The sequence below is a fragment of the Notothenia rossii genome (assembly GCF_949606895.1).
Source record: "Notothenia rossii genome assembly, chromosome: 4".
Lineage (NCBI taxonomy): Eukaryota > Metazoa > Chordata > Actinopteri > Perciformes > Nototheniidae > Notothenia > Notothenia rossii.
This window is the reverse complement of record NC_136902.1, coordinates 89,302,087-89,326,754: the sequence shown is the minus strand read 5'-3', so window position 1 is coordinate 89,326,754 and position 24,668 is coordinate 89,302,087. Positions and strand designations below refer to the sequence as shown.

Genomic DNA, 24,668 nt, shown 5'->3' with positions numbered 1-24,668 from the left:
GTTTTATCACATTGGCTTTTCTCATTATAAACCAACAAAATACAGGATAAGTCAGGTAGGTGTTCCACCCAACTCTCCCATAGGTATCTCATAAAAAAACCTGCCCATTAAAATAAACAACACCCTTAAAATAAATATTGAATCTGACCACGTCCACAATAAGACCTTAACCTGTTAAACCTGAGGGCTCACGAAACTGTGTCTCAGGGCTTCTTAACATTTAATAACCTATTAATGTGTCATACCCACTTAACGGGAAGAAAGTCAGCTAACTGACGATAGGAACCATTTTTACCGAAACAAAACACAAGTCTCACAAGAAGCGTCTAAATGAGCCCTGAGCGAAAAAATGAGCCCTGAGCGAAAAAATGAGCCCTGAGCGAAAAAATGCTAACGCACTTAGCACAGAACTCACGATATAAATACTTATACTGATCGGATCTGCACAAATAAGATATTAGCTAGCAAGCAGATATTTCACAGATTCTAGGGGTATATGTATCATCACTGAGCGATCAAAACTTGCGGCAGGGGAAGCAAACCCAGACATCACATAATGTAGCTTTACGGAGCAAAATCGGGAAATCATATCTTAATATGTCTTAATGGCATTAAAACGATCAAAACGCTGCTGAATGTTAATCCACAGTGGACAGTGCTGCCCTAAAGTTGCTGTTGTCGCAGTTCCAGCCGTTGGTGCGCCGTGGAACTGAGTTTTTTTTTCTTAGCGGAAGAAATACGATAATTTTGAAGTCAATAAAATAATTTCAATCAATATTGGGAGTCGATTCTTTAGTTTGTTTAGTATATGGCCGTGTAATAAGCGGGGTAATGTGCAGCGAGGCGGTCATTATGGGGAAAAGAACACCCGACAGGCTGATCAGGGAGCCCGACGCGAAACTGAGGGATCTTGATGAGCCTGAAGGAAACAGTAACACCAGGTTTACTAATCTACCCGCACAATGTTTCTCTGGTGTCTGAATGTCTCGTGATGTTGGTCAATTCTTAAAAAACTAAACACCACTTGATTTCGGGTTAAAATGTGTTATAACGTGCGTTACTGGGAATTGTAACGGGTATTATATTACCCACATTTCATGTGTTACACATAAGAAGAGTGTAAAGAGCTAGAATAGTATCATTAGCTGCAAGTAATGCTGTAAAATGGTATAGCGATACATGCCACGCATTAAGTGGGCCTGTCTGTCAATTAATCCCCGGGCCACTTTTTCCTTCCAGTCTGCCCCTGGGTGTAAGCAGGGGTAAAGTGCTACTTTCTTTAAGTGGGGGGGGGGACTTAACCTCCTCTAGGGGGGTCCGGGGACATATGCTCCCCCGGGAAGATTTGTTTTTAATATTGAAGTTAAATTGACTCTGAGAGCAACATGTAGAGATCTATGGATACATCTCAACACCCATATGAAACAGAACTGTAAACCGATTTTCTTTTTCTTTATGGATATTTTACAGACCACTCCCCTTTTAAACTCTATTCTTGTTTTACTGTTATATAGTATTTCATACCTGTTTTTCATGTATTACTCTTATATTACGATCTGACATCACACACATCGTAGCCTTAAAGTTCACAGTTTATTTATAATTAAAAAATTAAAATATTTTTTAATTTTATAAATAAAATAAAACGTGTTTATTGGGGAAGGGCAGGAATGTCAAATGGGAGGTGTGACGGCCCCTAGGCCTTAAGGCCCTGACACACAAGGCCGAAATTGTCTGTTTTCGTCAGTCGGACGACGAAGCGTGCCCTGTCGCCCAAACTCAATTTGGTGTGTCCCGCACCGTCGGCCGTGAAACGCCTTATTTGGACTTTCATGGCCGACGCATGTTGAATCGGCCGTGCGTCGGCCACAGGCAGTCTGACAAAGAAATCACTCTGATTGGCTGTTCAGCTAGCGAATCAGTGCATGAGAAGCAAAACGGTTGCTTGAGAATGTCTTCCACAAGCAACACTCCAATGGCTGATAGCTCCAGTACCGCACGGTGGACGAGAGTGAAAATGGAACGCACACGCTATTTGTTGTTTGTTTGTATCAAGGAGTCTGTTCTTCTTCTCTGTCTTCCGGTTGTTGCCTCTTTTGAATGACGAATGCACACTACCGCCGCCTGCTGGTAAGGAGAGTTATTGCCACTCACGCATGCGCAGTTCGTACGTGCTCGGCTGAAGTCTTTGCGGTGTGTTCCAGTGCGACACATGGCCAAGACGCAGGAGAACACGCCGACGCAACAGTCTGCGTCAGCGAGTTCTCTGGTGACTGCTTGGTGTGTCAGGGCCTTTAGACTCAGGTCCCTGGTTAGCCACTCCCCCAATCAGGAGAGATTGCTGACACCTGATTTAGGTTGACTGCTCAGCTACAAACTTATGGGTGCCCGAGCAGTCAGTTTCTCTCTCCTCTTGGGCTGCTTGGCTCTATTGGACCTTGGTTTGTTTGTTTTTGCTTTATATACTGATGCATGTTCACACACACACACACACACACACACACATTACTGATTAACTGACGTCATAGTTAACTTAATTTCTTTAAATAAATGCACTTCAATTGGATGAATCATGTGTGGTCTCCTTCTTTTGTCCGTCCTTGAGGTGTGACAGAGGGCCTGGCTCTCCCACGGCGCTGGGTCTGGTTCTACAGCATAGTTTTATTTGTCAGGAAATGAAAGCTAGGCAGGCTATATAAATCCGCTGCAGCTCAAGGCTCATCAGTTCTTACTTATACACGACACACTATATCAAGTCATGGGGCTGTGTGAGTATCACTTTACATTTCATCGAGTTTTTACTTCGTACATTCGATTTTTTAATTACAAACAATAATAATGATAGTTACTTTAGCAAAGGTATTGATTAAGCCGGATGTTAATGTTGATTTCGATATTCATCTTGTGTTTCAGTAACTGCAGCTTTAGTTGTCGGTGGAGCAGGTAAGACTTTTACATCTGATTGTAAACACACTTTAGATTAGATACTCTTTATTGAGCCCAATTTAGGAATGTTTACTATTTCTGACTCACTATTCATTTTGGAGTGGCGAAACAAATTGGCATTAACAACGTTTCCTCTGCAGCTGGAGCTGTCGTCGCTGCTCCTGCTGTTCTGGCCGCTGTAGGGTTCACCTCCGTCGGGATCACAGCAGGCTCCTATGCTGCCGGCTGGATGTCAGCTGCTGCAGTGGCTAACGCGGGAGCAGTGGCAGCCGGAAGTGCAGTGGCTGGTTTGCAGACAGCAGGTAAAGATCATCACTTTTATGTTTTGCATTTTAATCTTTTGGTTAAACTAATGATAATATGGTAATATCAGTTCTCAGTGTCTGCATAGTTGATATTAAACCTTTGATCCTTGCTGTAGGTGTAATCGGTCTGCCAGCAGTTGCCTCTGCAGGTGTGGCTAGCGTCGGAGCAACCGTTGGATTGATAACTGCATTCCTCATCTGAGAAATCATGAAGGAAAAGGATGAACATGTGTACTTTGCCAAAAGAAGGAGGAAAGTACAATTGACAGCACGTTCACTGGCTAAACAGCACTTTTGTCATTTCATACAAAATGTTTTGTTTAATAAATCGTTCTTCTATTAAACATACTTGTTCAGTGTGTCGCCTGTGCATCTTTCCATTCTTTGTATGTCCAAGAGAAAGGACTAAAATAGTTCACTGGTTTATTAACCTATTTTTTTTTTAATTAGCACTTTTTTCTTGCCACAGTTAAGTCGGGCTGTAAAACCAAGCTGTAAGATGTTACTTAGCTGATGAGGAAATGCAAGCGTATTTATATCGCACCTTTCAACACAAGTTATTTCAAAGTGCTTTACAAAAAATTAAAGACATTAAAATAGAAACACATTTTAAAATGGCATAATAACTGAACGCTGCTTCTCCATGTTCTGACTCTGGGGACAGAAAGCAGACCAGTCCCTGAAGACCTGAGAGTTCCGGATGGTTCATAATTTAGCAGGAGGTCAGACATGTATTTTAGCCCTAAACCATTCAATGCTTTATAAACAGCAGCAGTATTTTTGAATGGATTCTTTGAAACACAGGAAGCCAGTGTAAAGACCTCAGAATTGGAGTGATGTGATCCACTTTCTTAGTGTTAGTGAGGACTCGAGCAGCGGTGTTCTGAATCAGCTGCAGCTTTCTAATAGATCTTTTAGTGAGACCTGTGAAGACACCATTACAGTAGTCCAGTCTACTGAAGATAAAAGCATGGACACGTTTTTCTAATCCTAGATATGTTCTTTCGGTGATAGGAGGCTGATTTAGTAACAGCTTTAATGCAACTATTTAAATGCAAGTCAGAGTCCATGACTACACCTAGATTTCTGGCTTCTTCTGTTGTTTTGAACATTGCCTACTGAAGCTCAGCTCTGACTTGTCTCCAAAAACAATTACCTCAGTTTTGTCTTTTTCTGATTAAAGAAAGTTCTGACACATCCAGTCATTGAATTGATCAATGAGGGGAGCTGAATAGTTGGGACATTAACCTGTGGTTTCATATGTGCCACTCAGAGTTTTATCACATTGGCTTTTCTCATTATAAACCAACAAAATACAGGATAAGTCAGGTAGGTGTTCCACCCAGGTCTCCCATAGGTATCTCATAAAAAACCTGCACATTAAAATAAACAACACACTTAAAATAAATATTGAATCTGACCACGTCCACAATAAGACCTTAACCTGTTAAACCTGAGGGCTCACGAAACTGTGTCTCAGGGCTTCTTAACATTTAATAACCTATTAATGTGTCATACCCACTTAACGGGAAGAAAGTCAGCTAACTGACGATAGGAACCATTTTTACCGAAACAAAACACAAGTCTCACAAGAAGCGTCTAAATGAGCCCTGAGCGAAAAAATGAGCCCTGAGCGAAAAAATGAGCCCTGAGCGAAAAAATGCTAACGCACTTAGCACAGAACTCACGATATAAATACTTATACTGATCGGATCTGCACAAATAAGATATTAGCTAGCAAGCAGATATTTCACAGATTCTAGGGGTATATGTATCATGACTGAGCGATCAAAACTTGCGGCAGGGGAAGCAAACCCAGACATCACATAATGTAGCTTTACGGAGCAAAATCGGGAAATCATATCTTAATATGTCTTAATGGCATTAAAACGATCAAAACGCTGCTGAATGTTAATCCACAGTGGACAGTGCTGCCGTAAAGTTGCTGTTGTCGCAGTTCCAGCCGTTGGTGCGCCGTGGAACTGAGTTTTTGTTTCTTAGCGGAAGAAATACGATAATTTTGAAGTCAATAAAATAATTTCAATCAATATTGGGAATCGATTCTTTAGTTTGTTTAGTATATGGCCGTGTAATAAGCGGGGTAATGTGCAGCGAGGTGGTCATTATGGGGAAAAGAACACCCGACAGGCTGATCAGGGAGCCCGACGCGAAACGGAGGGATCTTGATGAGCCTGAAGGAAACAGTAACACCAGGTTTACTAATCTACCCGCACAATTTTTCTCTAGTGTCTGAATGTCTCGCGATGTTGGTCAATTCTTAAAAAACGAAACACCACTTGATTTCGGGTTAAAATGTGTTATAACGTGCGTTACTGGGAATTGTAACGGGTATTATATTACCCACATTTCATGTGTTACACATAAGAAGAGTGTAAAGAGCTAGAATAGTATCATTAGCTGCAAGTAATGCTGTAAAATGGTATAGCGATACATGCCACGCATTAAGTGGGCCTGTCTGTCAATTAATCCCCGGGCCACTTTTTCCTCCCAGTCTGCCCCTGGGTGTAAGCAGGGGTAAAGTGCTACTTTCTTTAAGTGGGGGGGGGGGACCTAACCTCCTCCAGGGGGCTCCGGGGACATATGCTCCCCCGGGAAGATTTGTTTTTAATATTGAAGTTAAATTTACTCTGAGAGCAACATCAAGAGATCTATGGATACATCTCAACACCCATATGAAACAGAACTGTAAACCGATTTTCTTTTTCTTTATGAATATTTTACAAACCACTCCCCTTTTAAACTCTATTCTTGTTTTACTGTTATATAGTATTTCATACCTGTTTTTCATGTATTACTCTTATATTACGATCTGACATCACACACATCGTAGCCTTAAAGTTCAGTTTATTTATAATTTAAAAAATAAAAATATTTTTTAATTTTATAAATAAAATAAAACGTGTTTATTGGGGAAGGGCAGGAATGTCAAATGGGAGGTGTGACGGCCCCTAGGCCTTAAGGCCCTGACACACAAAGCCGAAATCGTCTGTTTTCGTCAGTCGGACGACGAAGCGTGCCCTGTCGCCCAAACTCAATTTGGTGTGTCCCGCACCGTCGGCCGTGAAACGCCTTATTTGGCCTTTCATGGCCGACGCATGTTGAATCGGCCGTGCGTCGGCCACAGGCAGTCTGACAAAGAAATCACTCTGATTGGCTGTTCAGCTAGCGAATCAGTGCATGAGAAGCAAAACGGTTGCTTGAGAATGTCTTCCACAAGCAACACTCCAATGGCTGATAGCTCCAGTACCGCATGGTGGACGAGAGTGAAAATGGAACGCATACACTATTTGTTGTTTGTTTATATCACGGAGTCTGTTCTTCTTCTCTGTCTTCCGGTTGTTGCCTCTTTTGAATGACGAATGCACACTACCGCCGCCTGCTGGTAAGGAGAGTTATTGCCACTCACGCATGCGCAGTTCGTACGTGCTCGGCTGAAGTCTTTGCGGTGTGTTCCAGTGCGACAGATGGCCAAGACGCAGGAGAACACGCCGACGCAACAGTCTGCGTCAGCGAGTTCTCTGGTGACTGCTTGGTGTGTCAGGGCCTTTAGACTCAGGTCCCTGGTTAGCCACTACCCCAATCAGGAGAGATTGCTGACACCTGATTTAGGTTGACTGCTCAGCTACAAACTTATGGGTGCCTGAGCAGTCAGTTTCTCTCTCTCTCTCATCTTGGGTTGCTTGGCTCTATTGGACCTTTGTTTGTTTGTTTTTGCTTTATATACTGATGCATGTTCACACACACACACACACACACACACACACACTAGGGGTTTCACCAAATAATCGACTAGTCGACTAGTCGACTACCTTTACCACTAGTCGGCGCTGTAGGCCCTAGTCGACTAGTCGTGGAAAAAAATGGAGGTAAACTAGGTGCTGCAAAATGCTACAAAACACGTCCGACATTCTTATGTATGGCAGTACTTTAACGAAGATGTAACCAACTCCACAGTGAAGTGTCAGTTGTGTACAGCTGTACTGAAGTATAATACAAATGCATCTGATATGCGCAACCATCTGAAGATGAAGCACCCGCTGCCGACAGCTAGCACTAGCAGTAATGCTAGCACCAGTGAGCAACGGACGGGCGTCAGCACTGAACAGAGGCAAACGAACAGCAAGAAAACACGGGTCAACAGTGATGCGGATGATGAGCTACGGGATTACTGCCAGCGGACACCGCATATCCCCACAATGGATAATCCACTGGAGTGGTGGGCAGAAAACGTGCACCGCTTCCCCCGCTTTCGAGGAGCTACCTGGCTATTCCAGCCACAAGCACCCCGAGTGAGAGGGTTTTTTCCCTGGCAGGCAACACTGTCACCCGAAAGCGGTCAAGCCTCCTTCCCTCACATGTCGATGCGTTGGTGTTCAAACCAAAAATATGGAAAGGTGGACGTTATCGTGGAGGACAGTGAAGTGTTGCGCAATGCGCTGTTGCGCACTGGATTTACGTGGCATTTATGTAAACAAGAGTTTTTTGCTGTCGATTTTGGTGAGTCCAGTATTTGTTATTTACTCAGCCATGTAACACAAATTAAAATGCAGTGTTTAATGTTACTGTATGAGTTCCAATAGAAAATACAGTTGTAAACCTCTCTTTGTGTGTCTCTATTATGACGTAACGACTAGTCGACTAGTCGACTACCATTTTGAAAAACTAGTCGACTAGTAAATATTGGTAGTTGTGAAACCCCTAACACACACACACATTACTGATTAACTGACGTCATAGTTAACTTAGTTTCTTTAAATAAATGCACTTCAATTGGATGAATCATGTGTGGTCTCCTTCTTTTGTCCGTCCTTGAGGTGTGACAGAGGGCCTGGCTCTCCCACGGCGCTGGGTCTGGTTATACAGCATAGTTTTATTTTTCAGGAAATGAAAGCTAGGCAGGCTATATAAACCCGCTGCAGCTCAAGGCTCATCAGTAGCCTACTTACTTATACACGACACACTATATCAAGTCATGGGGCTGTGTGAGTATCACTTTACATTTCATCGAGTTTTTACTTCGTACATTCGATTTTTAATTACAAACAATAATAATGATAGTTACTTTAGCAAAGGTATTGATTAAACCGGATGTTAATGTTGATTTTGATATTCATCTTGTGTTTCAGTAACTGCAGCTTTAATTGTCGGTGGATCAGGTAAGACTTTTACATCTGATTGTAAACACACTTTAGATTAGATACTCTTTATTGAGCCCAATTTAGGAATGTTTACTATTTCTGACTCACTATTCATTTTGGAGCGGGCAAACAAATTGGCATTAACAACGTTTCCTCTGCAGCTGCAGCTGGAGCTGGAGCTTTCGTCGCTGCTCCTTTTGTTCTGACCGCTGTAGGGTTCACCTCAGCCGGGATCGCAGCAAGCTCCTATGCTGCCGGCATGATGTCAGCTGCTGCCGTGGCTAACGCGGGAGCAGTGGCAGCCGGAAGTACAGTGGCTGGTTTGCAGACAGCAGGTAAAGATCATCACTTTTATGTTTTGCATTTTAATCTTTTGTTTAAACTAATGATAATATGGTAATATCAGTTCTCAGTGTCTGCATAGTTGATATTAAACCTTTGATCCTTGCTGTAGGTGTAGTCGGTCTGCCAGCAGTTGCCTCTGCATGTGTGGCTGGCGTCGGAGCAACCGTTGGATTCATAACTGCAATCCTCGTCATCTGAAAAATCATGAAGGAAAAGGATGAACATGTGTACTTTGCCAAAAGAAGGAGGAAAGTACAATTGACAGCACGTTCACTGGCTAAACAGCACTTTTGTCATCTCATACAAAATGTTTTATTTAATAAATCGTTCTTCTATTAAACATACTTGTTCAGTGTGTCACCTGTGCATCTTTCCATTCTTTGTATGTCCAAGAGAAAGGACTAAAATAGTTCACTGGTTTATTAACCTTTTTAAAAAAAACATTTATTAGCATTCTTTTTTCTTGCCACAGTTAAGTCGGGCTGTAAAACCAAGCTGTAAGATGTTACTTAGCTGATGAGGAAATGCAAGCGTATTTATATCGTACTTTGAAACACAAGTTATTTCAAAGTGCTTTACAAAGAATTAAAGACATTAAAATAGAAAGACATTTTAAAATGGCATAATAACTGAACGCTGCTTCTCCATGTTCTGACTCTGGGGACAGAAAGCAGACCAGTCCCTGAAGACCTGAGAGTTCCGGATGGTTCATAATTTAGCAGGAGGTCAGAAATGTATTTTAGCCCTAAACCATTCAATGCTTTATAAACAGCAGCAGTATTTTTGAATGGATTCTTTGACACACAGGAAGCCAGTGTAAAGACCTCAGAACAGGAGTGATGTGATCCACTTTCTTAGTGTTAGTGAGGACTCGAGCAGCAGCGTTCTGAATCAGCTGCAGCTTTCTAATAGATCTTTTAGTGAGACCTGTGAAGACACCATTACAGTAGTCCAGTCTACTGAAGATAAAAGCATGGACACGTTTTCCAAATCCTGCTGTGACTTTATTCTTTTAATCCTAGATATGTTCTTTAGGTGATAGGAGGCTGATTTAGTAATAGCTTTAATGCAACTATTTAAATGCAAGTCAGAGTCCATGACTACACCTAGATTTCTGGCTTCTTCTCTTGTTTTGAACATTGCCTAATGAAGCTCAGCTCTGACTTGTCTCCAAAAACAATTACCTCAGTTTTGTCTTTTTCTGATTAAAGAAAGTTCTGACACATCCAGTCATTGATTTGATCAATGAGGGGAGCTGAATAGTTGGGACATTAACCTGTGGTTTCATATGTGCCACTCAGAGTTTTATCACATTGGCTTTTCTCATTATAAACCAACAAAATACAGGATAAGTCAGGTAGGTGTTCCACCCAAGTCTCCCATAGGTATCTCATAAAAAAACCTGCACATTAAAATAAACAACACACTTAAAATAAATATTGAATCTGACCACGTCCACAATAAGACCTTAACCTGTTAAACCTGAGTGCTCACGAAACTGTGTCTCAGGGCTTCTTAACATTTAATAACCTATTAATGTGTCATACCCACTTAACGGGAAGAAAGTCAGCTAACTGACGATAGGAACCATTTTTACCGAAACAAAACACAAGTCTCACAAGAAGCGTCTAAATGAGCCCTGAGCGAAAAAATGAGCCCTGAGCGAAAAAATGCTAACGCACTTAGCACAGAACTCACGATATAAATACTTATACTGATCGGATCTGCACAAATAAGATATTAGCTAGCAAGCAGATATTTCACAGATTCTAGGGGTATATGTATCATCACTGAGCGATCAAAACTTGCGGCAGGGGAAGCAAACCCAGACATCACATAATGTAGCTTTACGGAGCAAAATCGGGAAATCATATCTTAATATGTCTTAATGGCATTAAAACGATCAAAACGCTGCTGAATGTTAATCCACAGTGGACAGTGCTGCCGTAAAGTTGCTGTTGTCGCAGTTCCAGCCGTTGGTGCGCCGTGGAACTGAGTTTTTTTTTCTTAGCGGAAGAAATACGATAATTTTGAAGTCAATAAAATAATTTCAATCAATATTGGGAGTCGATTCTTTAGTTTGTTTAGTATATGGCCGTGTAATAAGCGGGGTAATGTGCAGCGAGGCGGTCATTATGGGGAAAAGAACACCCGACAGGCTGATCAGGGAGCCCGACGCGAAACGGAGGGATCTTGATGAGCCTGAAGGAAACAGTAACACCAGGTTTACTCACCTACCCGCACAATGTTTCTCTGGTGTCTGAATTCCTCGCGATGTTGGTCAATTCTTAAAAAACTAAACACCACTTGATTTCGGGTTAAAATGTGTTATAACGTGCGTTACCGGGAATTGTAACGGGTATTATATTACCCACATTTCATGTGTTACACATAAGAAGAGTGTAAAGAGCTAGAATAGTATCATTAGCTGCAAGTAATGCTGTAAAATGGTATAGCGATACATGCCACGCATTAAGTGGGCCTGTCTGTCAATTAATCCCCGGGCCACTTTTTCCTCCCAGTCTGCCCCTGGCTGTAAGCAGGGGTAAAGTGCTACTTTCTTTAAGTGGGGGGGGGGACCTAACCTCCTCCAGGGGGTCCGGGGACATATGCTCCCCCGGGAAGATTTGTTTTTAATATTGAAGTTAAATTTACTCTGAGAGCAACATGTAGAGATCTATGGATACATCTCAACACCCATATGAAACGGAACTGTAAACCGATTTTCTTTTTCTTTATGGATATTTTACAAACCACTCCCCTTTTAAACTCTATTCTTGTTTTACTGTTATATAGTATTTCATACCTGTTTTTCATGTATTACTCTTATATTACGATCTGACATCACACACATCGTAGCCTTAAAGTTCACAGTTTATTTATAATTTAAAAAATAAAAATATTTTTTAATTTTATAAATAAAATAAAACGTGTTTATTGGGGAAGGGCAGGAATGTCAAATGGGAGGTGTGACGGCCCCTAGGCCTGAAGGCCCTGACACACCAGGCCGAAATCGTCTGTTTTCGTCAGTCGGACGACGAAGCGTGCCCGGTCGCCCAAACTCAATTTGGTGTGTCCCGCACCGTCAGCCGTGAAACGCCTTATTTGGCCTTTCATGGCCGACGCATGTTGAATCGGCCGTGCGTCGGCCACAGGCAGTCTGACAAAGAAATCACTCTGATTGGCTGTTCAGCTAGCGAATCAGTGCATGAGAAGCGAAACGGTTGCTTGAGAATGTCTTCCACAAGCAACACTCCAATGGCTGATAGCTCCAGTACCGCACGGTGCACGAGAGTGAAAATGGAACGCATACACTATTTGTTGTTTGTTTATATCACGGAGTCTGTTCTTCTTCTCTGTCTTCCGGTTGTTGCCTCTTTTGAATGACGAATGCACACTACTGCCACCTGCTGGTAAGGAGAGTTATTGCCACTCACGCATACGCAGTTCGTACGTGCTCGGCTGAAGTCTTTGCGGTGTGTTCCAGTGCGACACATGGCCAAGACGCAGGAGAACACGCCGACGCAACAGTCTGCGTCAGCGAGTTCTCTGGTGACTGCTTGGTGTGTCAGGGCCTTTAGACTCAGGTCCCTGGTTAGCCACTCCCCCAATCAGGAGAGATTGCTGACACCTGATTTGGGTTGACTGCTCAGCTACAAGCATGGCTGCCTGAGCAGTCAGTCTCTCTCTCCTCTTGGGCTGCTTGGCTCTATTGGACCTTGGTTTGTTTGTTTTTGCTTTATATACTGATGCATGTTCACACACACACACACACACACACACACACACACACACACACACACACACACACACACACACACACACACACACACACACACACACACACACACACACACACACACACACACACACACACACACACACACACACACACACACACACACACACACACACACACACACACACACACACACACACACACACACACACACACACACACACGATTAACTGACTTCATAGTTAACTTAGTTTCTTTAAATAAATGCACTTCAATTGGATGAATCATGTGTGGTCTCCTTCTTTTGTCCGTCCTTGAGGTGTGACAGAGGGCCTGGCTCTCCCACGGTGCCGGGTCTGGTTATACAGCAGAGTTTTATTTTTCAGGAAATGAAAGCTAGGCAGGCTATATAAACCCGCTGCAGCTCAAGGCTCATCAGTACTTACTTATACACGACACACTATATCAAGTCATGGGGCTGTGTGAGTATCACTTTACATTTCATCGAGTTTTTACTTCGTACATTCGATTTTTAATTACAAACAATAATAATGATAGTTACTTTAGCAAAGGTATTGATTAAGCCGGATGTTAATGTTGATTTCGATATTCATCTTGTGTTTCAGTAACTGCAGCTTTAGTTTTCGGTGGAGCAGGTAAGACTTTTACATCTGATTGTAAACACACTTTAGATTAGATAGTCTTTATTGAGCCCAATTTAGGAACGTTTACTATTTCTGACTCACTATTCATTTTGGAGCGGCCAAACAAATTGGCATTAACAACGTTTCCTCTGCAGCTGCAGCTGGAGCTGGAGCTTTCGTCGCTGCTCCTGTTGTTCTGGCCGGTGTAGGGTTCACCTCCGTCGGGATCGCAGTAAGCTCCTATGCTGCCGTCGTGATGTCAGCTGCTGCAGTGACTAACACGGGAGCATTGGTAGCCGGAAGTACAGTGGCTGGTTTGCAGGCAGCAGGTAAAGATAATCACTTTTATGTTTTGCATTTTAATCTTTTGGTTAAACTAATGATAATATCAGTTCTCAGTGTCTGCATAGTTGATATTAAACCTTTGATCCTTGCTGTAGGTGTAGTCGGTCTGCCAGCAGTTGCCTCTGCAGGTGTGGCTAGCGTCGGAGCAACCGTTGGATTGATAACTGCATTCCTCATCTGAGAAATCATGAAGGAAAAGGATGAACATGTGTACTTTGCCAAAAGAAGGAGGAAAGTACAATTGACAGCACGTTCACTGGCTAAACAGCACTTTTGTCATTTCATACAAAATGTTTTGTTTAATAAATCGTTCTTCTATTAAACATACTTGTTCAGTGTGTCGCCCGTGCATCTTTCCATTCTTTGTATGTCCAAGAGAAAGGACTAAAATAGTTCACTGGTTTACTAACCTTGTTAAAAAAAAAATTAATTAGCACTTTTTTCTTGCCACAGTTAAGTCGGGCTGTAAAACCAAGCTGTAAGATGTTACTTAGCTGATGAGGAAATGCAAGCGTATTTATATCGTACTTTGAAACACAACTTATTTCAAAGTGCTTTACAAAGAATTAAAGACATTAAAATAGAAACACATTTTAAAATGGCATAATAACTGAACGCTGCTTCTCCATGTTCTGACTCTGGGGACAGAAAGCAGACCAGTCCCTGAAGACCTGAGAGTTCCGGATGGTTCATAATTTAGCAGCAGGTCAGACATGTATTTTAGCCCTAAACCATTCAATGCTTTATAAACAGCAGCAGTATTTTTGAATGGATTCTTTGAAACACAGGAAGCCAGTGTAAAGACTTCAGAACTGGAGTGATGTGATCCACTTTCTTAGTGTTAGTGAGGACTCGAGCAGCAGCGTTCTGAATCAGCTGCAGCTTTCTAATAGATCTTTTAGTGAGACCTGTGAAGACACCATTGCAGTAGTCCAGTCTACTGAAGATAAAAGCATGGACACGTTTTCCAAATCCTGCTGTGACATTATTCTTTTAATCCTAGATATGTTCTTTAGGTGATAGTAGGCTGATTTAGTAATAGCTTTAATGCAACTATTTAAATGCAAGTCAGAGTCCATGACTACACCTAGATTTCTGGCTTCTTCTGTTGTTTTGAACATTGCCTACTGAAGCTCAGCTCTGACTTGTCTCCAAAAACAATTACCTCAGTTTTGTCTTTTTCTGATTAAAGAAAGTTCTGACACATCCAGTCATTGATTTGATCAATGAGGGGAGCTGAATAGTTGGGACATTAACCTGTGGTTTCATATGTGCCACTCAGAGTTTTATCACATTGGCTTTTCTCATTATAAACCAACAAAATACAGGATAAGTCAGGTAGGTGTTCCACCCAAGTCTCCCATAGGTATCTCATAAAAAAACCTGCCCATTAAAATAAACAACACACTTAAAATAAATATTGAATCTGACCACGTCCACAATAAGACCTCAACCTGTTAAACCTGAGGGCTCACGAAACTGTGTCTCAGGGCTTCTTAACATTTAATAACCTATTAATGTGTCATACCCACTTAACGGGAAGAAAGTCAGCTAACTGACGATAGGAACCATTTTTACCGAAACAAAACACAAGTCTCACAAGATGCGTCTAAATGAGCCCTGAGCGAAAAAATGAGCCCTGAGCGAAAAAATGCTAACGCACTTAGCACAGAACTCACGATATAAATACTTATACTGATCGGATTTGCACAAATAAGATATTAGCTAGCAAGCAGATATTTCACAGATTCTAGGGGTATATGTATCATGACTGAGCGATCAAAACTTGCGGCAGGGGAAGCAAACCCAGAAATCACATAATGTAGCTTTACGGAGCAAAATCGGGAAATCATATCTTAATATGTCTTAATGGCATTAAAACGATAAAAACGCTGCTGAATGTTAATCCACAGTGGACAGTGCTGCCGTAAAGATGCTGTTGTCGCAGTTCAAGCCGTTTGTGCGCCGTGGAACTGAGTTGTTTTTTTCTTAGCGGAAGAAATACGATAATTTTGAAGTCAATAAAATAATTTCAATCAATATTGGGAGTCGATTCTTTAGTTTGTTTAGTATATGGCCGTGTAATAAGCGGGGTAATGTGCAGCGAGGCGGTCATTATGGGGAAAAGAACACCCGACAGGCTGATCAGGGAGCCCGACGCGAAACGGAGGGATCTTGATGAGCCTGAAGGAAACAGTAACACCAGGTTTACTCATCTACCCGCACAATGTTTCTCTAGTGTCTGAATGTCTCGCGATGTTGGTCGATTCTTAAAAAACTAAACACCACTTGATTTCGGGTTAAAATGTGTTATAACGTGCGTTACTGGGAATTGTAACGGGTATTATATTACCCACATTTCATGTGTTACACATAAGAAGAGTGTAAAGAGCTAGAATAGTATCATTAGCTGCAAGTAATGCTGTAAAATGGTATAGCGATACATGCCACGCATTAAGTGGGCCTGTCTGTCAATTAATCCCCGGGCCACTTTTTCCTCCCAGTCTGCCCCTGGGTGTAAGCAGGGGTAAAGTGCTACTTTCTTTAAGTGGGGGGGGGGGGGGGTACCTAACCTCCTCCAGGGGGGTCCGGGGACATATGCTCCCCCGGGAAGATTTGTTTTTAATATTGAAGTTAAATTGACTCTGAGAGCAACATGTAGAGATCTATGGATACATCTCAACACCCATATGAAACAGAACTGTAAACCGATTTTCTTTTTCTTTATGGATATTTTACAAACCACTCCCCTTTTAAACTCTATTCTTGTTTTACTGTTATATAGTATTTCATACCTGTTTTTCATGTATTAGTCTTATATTACGATCTGACATCACACACATCGTAGCCTTAAAGTTCACAGTTTATTTATAATTAAAAAAATAAAAATATTTTTTAATTTTATAAATAAAATAAAACGTGTTTATTGGGGAAGGGTAGGAATGTCAAATGGGAGGTGTGACGGCCCCTAGGCCTGAAGGCCCTGACACACAAAGCCGAAATCGTCTGTTTTCGTCAGTCGGACGACGAAGCGTGCCCTGTCGCCCAAACTCAATTTGGTGTGTCCCGCACCGTCGGCCGTGAAACGCCTTATTTGGCCTTTCATGGCCGACGCATGTTGAATCGGCCGTGCGTCGGCCACAGGCAGTCTGACAAAGAAATCACTCTGATTGGCTGTTCAGCTAGCGAATCAGTGCATGAGAAGCAAAACGGTTGCTTGAGAATGTCTTCCACAAGCAACACTCCAATGGCTGATAGCTCCAGTACCGCACGGTGGACGAGAGTGAAAATGGAACGCATACACTATTTGTTGTTTGTTTGTATCATGGAGTCTGTTCTTCTTCTCTGTCTTCCGGTTGTTGCCTCTTTTGAATGACGAATGCACACTACCGCCGCCTGCTGGTAAGGAGAGTTATTGCCACTCACGCATGCGCAGTTCGTACGTGCTCGGCTGAAGTCTTTGCGGTGTGTTCCAGTGCGACACATGGCCAAGACGCAGGAGAACACGCCGACGCAACAGTCTGCGTCAGCGAGTTCTCTGGTGAATGCTTGGTGTGTCAGGGCCTTTAGACTCAGGTCCCTGGTTAGCCACTCCCCCAATCAGGAGAGATTGCTGACACCTGATTTAGGTTGACTGCTCAGCTACAAACTTATGGGTGCCTGAGCAGTCAGTCTCTCTCTCTCTCTCCTCTTGGGTTGCTTGGCTCTATTGGACCTTGGTTTGTTTGTTTTTGCTTTATATACTGATGCATGTTCACCCACACACACACACACATTACTGATTAACTGACGTCATAGTTAACTTAGTTTCTTTAAATAAATGCACTTCAATTGGATGAATCATGTGTGGTCTCCTTCTTTTGTCCGTCCTTGAGGTGTGACAGAGGGCCTGGCTCTCCCACGGCGCTGGGTCTGGTTCTACAGCATAGTTTAATTTGTCAGGAAATGAAAGCTAGGCAGGCTATATAAACCCGCTGCAGCTCAAGGCTCATCAGTAGGCTACTTAGTTATACACGACACACTATATCAAGTCATGGGGCTGTGTGAGTATCACTTTACATTTCATCGAGTTTTTACTTCGTACATTCGATTTTTAATTACAAACAATAATAATGAAAGTTACTTTAGCAAAGGTATTGATTAAGCCGGATGTTAATGTTGATTTCGATATTCATCTTGTGTTTCAGTAACTGCAGCTTTAGTTTTCGGTGGAGCAGGTAAGACTTTTACATCTGATTGTAAACACACTTTAGATTAGATACTCTTTATTGAGCCCAATTTAGGAATGTTTACTATTTCTGACTCACTATTCATTTTGGAGCGGCCAAACAAATTGGCATTAACAACGTTTCCTCTGCAGCTGGAGCTGTCGTCGCTGCTCCTGTTGTTCTGACCGCTGTAGGGTTAACCTCCGTCGGGATCGCATTAAGCTCCTATTCTGCTGTCATGATGTCAGCTGCTGCAGTGACTAACACGGGAGCATTGGTAGCCGGAAGTACAGTGGCTGGTTTGCAGGCAGCAGGTAAAGATCATCACTTTTATGTTTTGCATTTTAATCTTTTGGTTAAACTAATGATCATATCAGTTCTCAGTGTCTGCATAGTTGATATTAAACCTTTGATCCTTGCTGTAGGTGTAGTCGGTCTGCCAGTAGTTGCCTCTGCAGGTGTGGCTGGCGTCGGAGCAACCGTTGGATTGATAACTGCATTCCTCATCTGAGAAATCATGAAGGAAAAGGATGAACATGTGTACTTTGCCAAAAGAAGGAGGAAAGTACAATTGACAGCACGTTCACTGGCTAAACAGCACTTTTGTCATCTCATACAAAATGTTTTGTTTCATAAATCGTTCTTCTATTAAACATACTTGTTCAGTGTGTCGCCTGTGCATCTTTCCATTCTTTGTATGTCCAAGAGAAAGGACTAAAATAGTTCACTGGTTTATTAACCTATTTTTTTTTTAATTAGCACTTTTTTTCTTGCCACAGTTAAGTCGGGCTGTAAAACCAAGCTGTAAGATGTTACTTAGCTGATGAGGAAATGCAAGCGTATTTATATCGCACCTTTCAACACAAGTTATTTCAAAGTGCTTTACAAAGAATTAAAGACATTAAAATAGAAACACATTTTAAAATGGCATAATAACTGAACGCTGCTTCTCCATGTTCTGACTCTGGCGACAGAAAGCAGACCAGTCCCTGAAGACCTGAGAGTTCCGGATGGTTCATAATTTAGCAGGAGGTCAGAAATGTATTTTAGCCCTAAACCATTCAATACTTTATAAACAGCAGCAGTGTTTTTGAATGGATTCTTTGAAACACAGGAAGTCTTTATAGTGTAAAGACCTCAGAACTGGAGTGATGTGATCCACTTTCTTAGTGTCAGTGAGGACTCGAGCAGCAGCGTTCTGAATCAGCTGCAGCTTTCTAATAGATCTTTTAGTGAGACCTGTGAAGACACCATTACAGTAGTCCAGTCTACTGAAGATAAAAGCATGGACACGTTTTTCTAATCCTAGATATGTTCTTTAGGTGATAGGAGGCTGATTTAGTAACAGCTTTAATGCAACTATTTAAACGCAAGTCAGAGTCCATGACTACACCTAGATTTCTGGCTTCTTCTGTTGTTTTGAACATTGCCTACTGAAGCTCAGCTCTGACTTGTCTCCAAAAACAATTACCTCAGTTTTGTCTTTTTCTGATTAAAGAAAGTTCTGACACATCCAGTCATTGATTTGATCAATGAGGGGAGCTGAATAGTTGGGACATTAACCTGTGGTTTCATATGTGCCACTCAGAGTTGTATCACATTGGCTTTTCTCATTATAAACCAACAAAATACAGGATAAGTCAGGTAGGTGTTCCACCCAGGTCTCCCATAGGTATCTCATAAAAAAACCTGCAGATTAAAATAAACAACACACTTAAAATAAATATTGAATCTGACCACGTCCACAATAAGACCTTAACCTGTTAAACCTGAGGGCTCACGAAACTGTGTCTCAGGGCTTCTTAACATTTAATAACCTATTAATGTGTCATACCCACTTAACGGGAAGAAAGACAGCTAACTGACGATAGGAACCATTTTTACCGAAACAAAACACAAGTCTCACAAGAAGCGTCTAAATGAGCCCTGAGCGAAAAAATGAGCCCTGAGCGAAAAAATGCTAACGCACTTAGCACAGAACTCACGATATAAATACTTATACTGATCGGATCTGCACAAATAAGATATTAGCTAGCAAGCAGATATTTCACAGATTCTAGGGGTATATGTATCATCACTGAGCGATCAAAACTTGCGGCAGGGGAAGCAAACCCAGACATCACATAATGTAGCTTTACGGAGCAAAATCGGGAAATCATATCTTAATATGTCTTAATGGCATTAAAACGATCAAAACGCTGCTGAATGTTAATCCACAGTGGACAGTGCTGCCGTAAAGTTGCTGTTGTCGCAGTTCCAGCCGTTGGTGCGCCGTGGAACTGAGTTTTTTTTTCTTAGCGGAAGAAATACGATAATTTTGAAGTCAATAAAATAATTTCAATCAATATTGGGAGTCGATTCTTTAGTTTGTTTAGTATATGGCCGTGTAATAAGCGGGGTAATGTGCAGCGAGGCGGTCATTATGGGGAAAAGAACACCCGACAGGCTGATCAGGGAGCCCGACGCGAAACGGAGGGATCTTGATGAGCCTGAAGGAAACAGTAACACCAGGTTTACTAATCTACCCGCACAATGTTTCTCTGGTGTCTGAATGTCTCGCGATGTTGGTCAATTCTTAAAAAACTAAATACCACTTGATTTCGGGTTAAAATGTGTTATAACGTGCGTTACTGGGAATTGTAACGGGTATTATATTACCCACATTTCATGTGTTACACATAAGAAGAGTGTAAAGAGCTAGAATAGTATCATTAGCTGCAAGTAATGCTGTAAAATGGTATAGCGATACATGCCACGCATTAAGTGGGCCTGTCTGTCAATTAATCCCCGGGCCACTTTTTCCTCCCAGTCTGCCCCTGGCTGTAAGCAGGGGTAAAGTGCTACTTTCTTTAAGTGGTGGGGGGGACCTAACCTCATCCAGGGGGGTCCGGGGACATATGCTCCCCCGGGAAGATTTGTTTTTAATATTGAAGTTAAATTGACTCTGAGAGCAACATGTAGAGATCTATGGATACATCTCAACACCCATATGAAACAGAACTGTAAACCGATTTTCTTTTTCTTTATGGATATTTTACAAACCACTCCCCTTTTAAACTCTATTCTTGTTTTACTGTTATATAGTATTTCATACCTGTTTTTCATGTATTACTCTTATATTACGATCTGACATCACACACATCGTAGCCTTAAAGTTCACAGTTTATTTATAATTAAAAAAATAAAAATATTTTTTTATTTTATAAATAAAATAAAACGTGTTTATTGGGGAAGGGCAGGAATGTCAAATGGGAGGTGTGACGGCCCCTAGGCCTTAAGGCCCTGACACACAAAGCCGAAATCGTCTGTTTTCGTCAGTCGGACGACGAAGCGTGCCCGGTCGCCCAAACTCAATTTGGTGTGTCCCGCACCGTCGGCCGTGAAACGCCTTATTTGGCCTTTCATGGCCGACGCATGTTGAATCGGCCGTGCGTCGGCCACAGGCAGTCTGACAAAGAAATCACTCTGATTGGCTGTTCAGCTAGCGAATCAGTGCATGAGAAGCGAAACGGTTGCTTGAGAATGTCTTCCACAAGCAACACTCCAATGGCTGATAGCTCCAGTACCGCACGGTGGACGAGAGTGAAAATGGAACGCATACGCTATTTGTTGTTTGTTTATATCACGGAGTCTGTTCTTCTTCTCTGTCTTCCGGTTGTTGCCTCTTTTGAATGACGAATGCACACTACCGCCACCTGCTGGTAAGGAGAGTTATTGCCACTCACGCATGCGCAGTTCGTACATGCTCGGCTGAAGTCTTTGCGGTGTGTTCCAGTGCGACACATGGCCAAGACGCAGGAGAACACGCCGACGCAACAGTCGGCGTCAGCGAGTTCTCTGGTGACTGCTTGGTGTGTCAGGGCCTTTAGACTCAGGTCCCTGGTTAGCCACTCCCCCAATCAGGAGAGATTGCTGACACCTGATTTAGGTTGACTGCTCAGCTACAAACTTATGGGTGCCTGAGCAGTCAGTCTCTCTCTCTCTCTCCTCTTGGGTTGCTTGGCTCTATTGGACCTTGGTTTGTTTGTTTTTGCTTTATATACTGATGCATGTTCACACACACACACACACACACACACACACACACACACACACACACACACACACACACACACACACACACACACACACACACACACACACACACACACACACACACACACACACACACACACACACACACACACACACACACACACACACACACACACACACACACACACACACACACACACACACACACACACACACACACACACACACACACACACACACACACACATTACTGATTAACTGACGTCATAGTTAACTTAGTTTCTTTAAATAAATGCACTTCAATTGGATGAATCATGTGTGGTCTCCTTCTTTTGTCCGTCCTTGAGGCGTGACAGAGGGCCTGGCCCTCCCACGGCGCCGGGTCTGGTTATACAGCAGAGTTTTATTTTTCAGGAAATGAAAGCTAGGCAGGCTATATAAACCCGCTGCAGCTCAAGGCTCATCAGTTCTTACTTATACACGACACGCTATATCAAGTCATGGGGCTGTGTGAGTATCACTTTACATTTCATCGAGTTTTTACTTCGTACATTCGATTTTTAATTACAAACAATAATAATGATAGTTACTTTAGCAAAGGTATTGATTAAGCCGGATGTTAATGTTGATTTCGATATTCATCTTGTGTTTCAGTAACTGCAGCTTTAGTTGTCGGTGGAGCAGGTAAGACTTTTACATCTGATTGTAAACACACTTTAGATTAGATACTCTTTATTGAGCCCAATTTAGGAATGTTTACTATTTCTGACTCACTATTCATTTTGGAGCGGCCAAACAAATTGGCATTAACAACGTTTCCTCTGCAGCTGGAGCTGGAGCTGGAGCTTTCGTCGCTGCTCCTGTTGTTCTGGCCGCTGTAGGGTTAACCTCCGTCGGTATCGCTGCCGGCATGATGTCAGCTGCTGTAGTGACTAACACGGGAGCAGTGGTAGCCGGAAGTACAGTGGCTGGTTTGCAGGCAGCAGGTAAAGATCATCACTTTTATGTTTTGCATTTTAATATTTTGGTTAAACTAATGATCATATCAGTTCTCAGTGTCTGCATAGTTGATATGAAACCTTTGATCCTTGCTGTAGGTGTAGTCGGTCTGCCAGCATTTGCCTCTGCAGGTGTGGCTAGCGTCGGAGCAACCGTTGCATTGATAACTGCAATCTTCATCTGAGAAATCATGAAGGAAAAGGATGAACATGTGTACTTTGCCAAATGAAGGAGGAAAGTACAATTGACAGCACGTTCACTGGCTAAACAGCACTTTTGTCATTTCATACAAAATGTTTTGTTTAATAAATCGTTCTTCTATTAAACATACTTGTTCAGTGTGTCGCCTGTGCATCTTTCCATTCTTTGTATGTCCAAGAGAAAGGACTAAAATAGTTCACTGGTTTATTAACCTTTTAAAAAAAAATTTTTATTAGCATTCTTTTTTCTTGCCACAGTTAAGTCGGGCTGTAAAACCAAGCTGTAAGATGTTACTTAGCTGATGAGGAAATGCAAGCGTATTTATATCGTACTTTTCAACACAAGTTATTTCAAAGTGCTTTACAAAGAATTAAAGACATTAAAATAGAAACACATTTTAAAATGGCATAATAACTGAACGCTGCTTCTCCATGTTCTGACTCTGGGGACAGAAAGCAGACCAGTCCCTGAAGACCTGAGAGTTCCGGATGGTTCATAATTTAGCAGGAGGTCAGACATGTATTTTAGCCCTAAACCATTCAATGCTTTATAAACAGCAGCAGTATTTTTGAATGGATTCTTTGAAACACAGGAAGCCAGTGTAAAGACTTCAGAACTGGAGTGATGTGATCCACTTTCTTAGTGTTAGTGAGGACTCGAGCAGCAGCGTTCTGAATCAGCTGAAGCTTTCTAATAGATTTTTTAGTGAGACCTGTAAAGACACCATTACAGTAGTCCAGTCTACTGAAGATAAAAGCATGGACACGTTTTTCTAATCCTAGATATGTTCTTTCGGTGATAGTAGGCTGATTTAGTAACAGCTTTAATGCAACTATTTAAATGCAAGTCAGAGTCCATGACTACACCTAGATTTCTGGCTTCTTCTGTTGTTTTGAACATTGCCTAATGAAGCTCAGCTCTGACTTGTCTCCAAAAACAATTACCTCAGTTTTGTATTTTTCTGATTAAAGAAAGTTCTGACACATCCACTCATTGATTTGATCAATGAGGGGAGCTGAATAGTTGGGACATTAACCTGTGGTTTCATATGTGCCACTCAGAGTTTTATCACATTGGCTTTTCTCATTATAAACCAACAAAATACAGGATAAGTCAGGTAGGTGTTCCACCCAAGTCTCCCATAGGTATCTCATAAAAAAACCTGCCCATTAAAATAAACAACACATTTAAAATAAATATTGAATCTGATCTGTTGGGCAGCAACACCACGTTCTCCCCATCATCTGCAGAACAATAAAATACATGTTATTGACTCCCCACAACAATAGATATATTATATATTTGTGTTTTATAGCATCCCAGCTGTTTAAATCTCCCTGACTCTTACCCTGTGAAAACATGTGGTGGGAGCTGCTGCCACCAGGGTCCGTAGAGAACCCCCCTTCCACCCCTACCATCAAGGGCCGACACTGAATTCTGCTGGAGGAGGGCCCCCTCCTGTCTTCCTCTGGTCCTTTTTTTTCTTGTTGGCTGCAAGCATTGGGAAAAAATGTGATCGCTTTCCTATACAGTTATGAAACACAGACCAATTGAAGCAATACAAAACGTGTATGTATTTTTAAGATCTCAAAAGAGGTGAATTTACCAGATTGAATGATGTTTTTATATTTAATTTGAGTTTGGTCCCAGGCCCTTTTAGACCCGCCGGGGTTACATCTGAAAAACGAAACAGAAAATGTCATGTAGGCTACAGGTTGAATAAAAAAAAACGCTATAAACTA

At 42.0% G+C, this 24,668-nt stretch overlaps 2 protein-coding genes and 1 long non-coding RNA gene across 3 annotated transcripts; all 3 read left to right on the top strand.

Annotated features, from left to right (window-relative positions):
* The first annotated feature begins 2,652 nt into the window (after nt 1-2,652).
* Nucleotides 2,653-3,599, top strand: LOC307037628 (uncharacterized protein). The gene is made up of 4 exons (XM_079678681.1): nt 2,653-2,768; nt 2,914-2,943; nt 3,087-3,248; nt 3,368-3,599. The coding sequence occupies exons 1-4, from the start codon at nt 2,759-2,761 to the stop codon at nt 3,451-3,453; spliced, it is 288 nt and encodes a 95-aa protein (XP_079534807.1). The 5' UTR covers nt 2,653-2,758; the 3' UTR covers nt 3,454-3,599.
* A 4,620-nt stretch (nt 3,600-8,219) lies between these two features.
* On the top strand, nt 8,220-9,099 carry LOC307037627 (uncharacterized protein). The gene is made up of 4 exons (XM_079678680.1): nt 8,220-8,254; nt 8,399-8,428; nt 8,572-8,745; nt 8,865-9,099. The coding sequence occupies exons 1-4, from the start codon at nt 8,245-8,247 to the stop codon at nt 8,951-8,953; spliced, it is 303 nt and encodes a 100-aa protein (XP_079534806.1). The 5' UTR covers nt 8,220-8,244; the 3' UTR covers nt 8,954-9,099.
* An 8,323-nt stretch (nt 9,100-17,422) lies between these two features.
* LOC307037273 lies at nt 17,423-18,348 on the top strand. The gene is made up of 4 exons (XR_013807647.1): nt 17,423-17,526; nt 17,671-17,700; nt 17,844-18,005; nt 18,117-18,348. It is a non-coding gene; the product is annotated as an uncharacterized lncRNA (long non-coding RNA).
* Nucleotides 18,349-24,668: the final 6,320 nt, after the last annotated feature.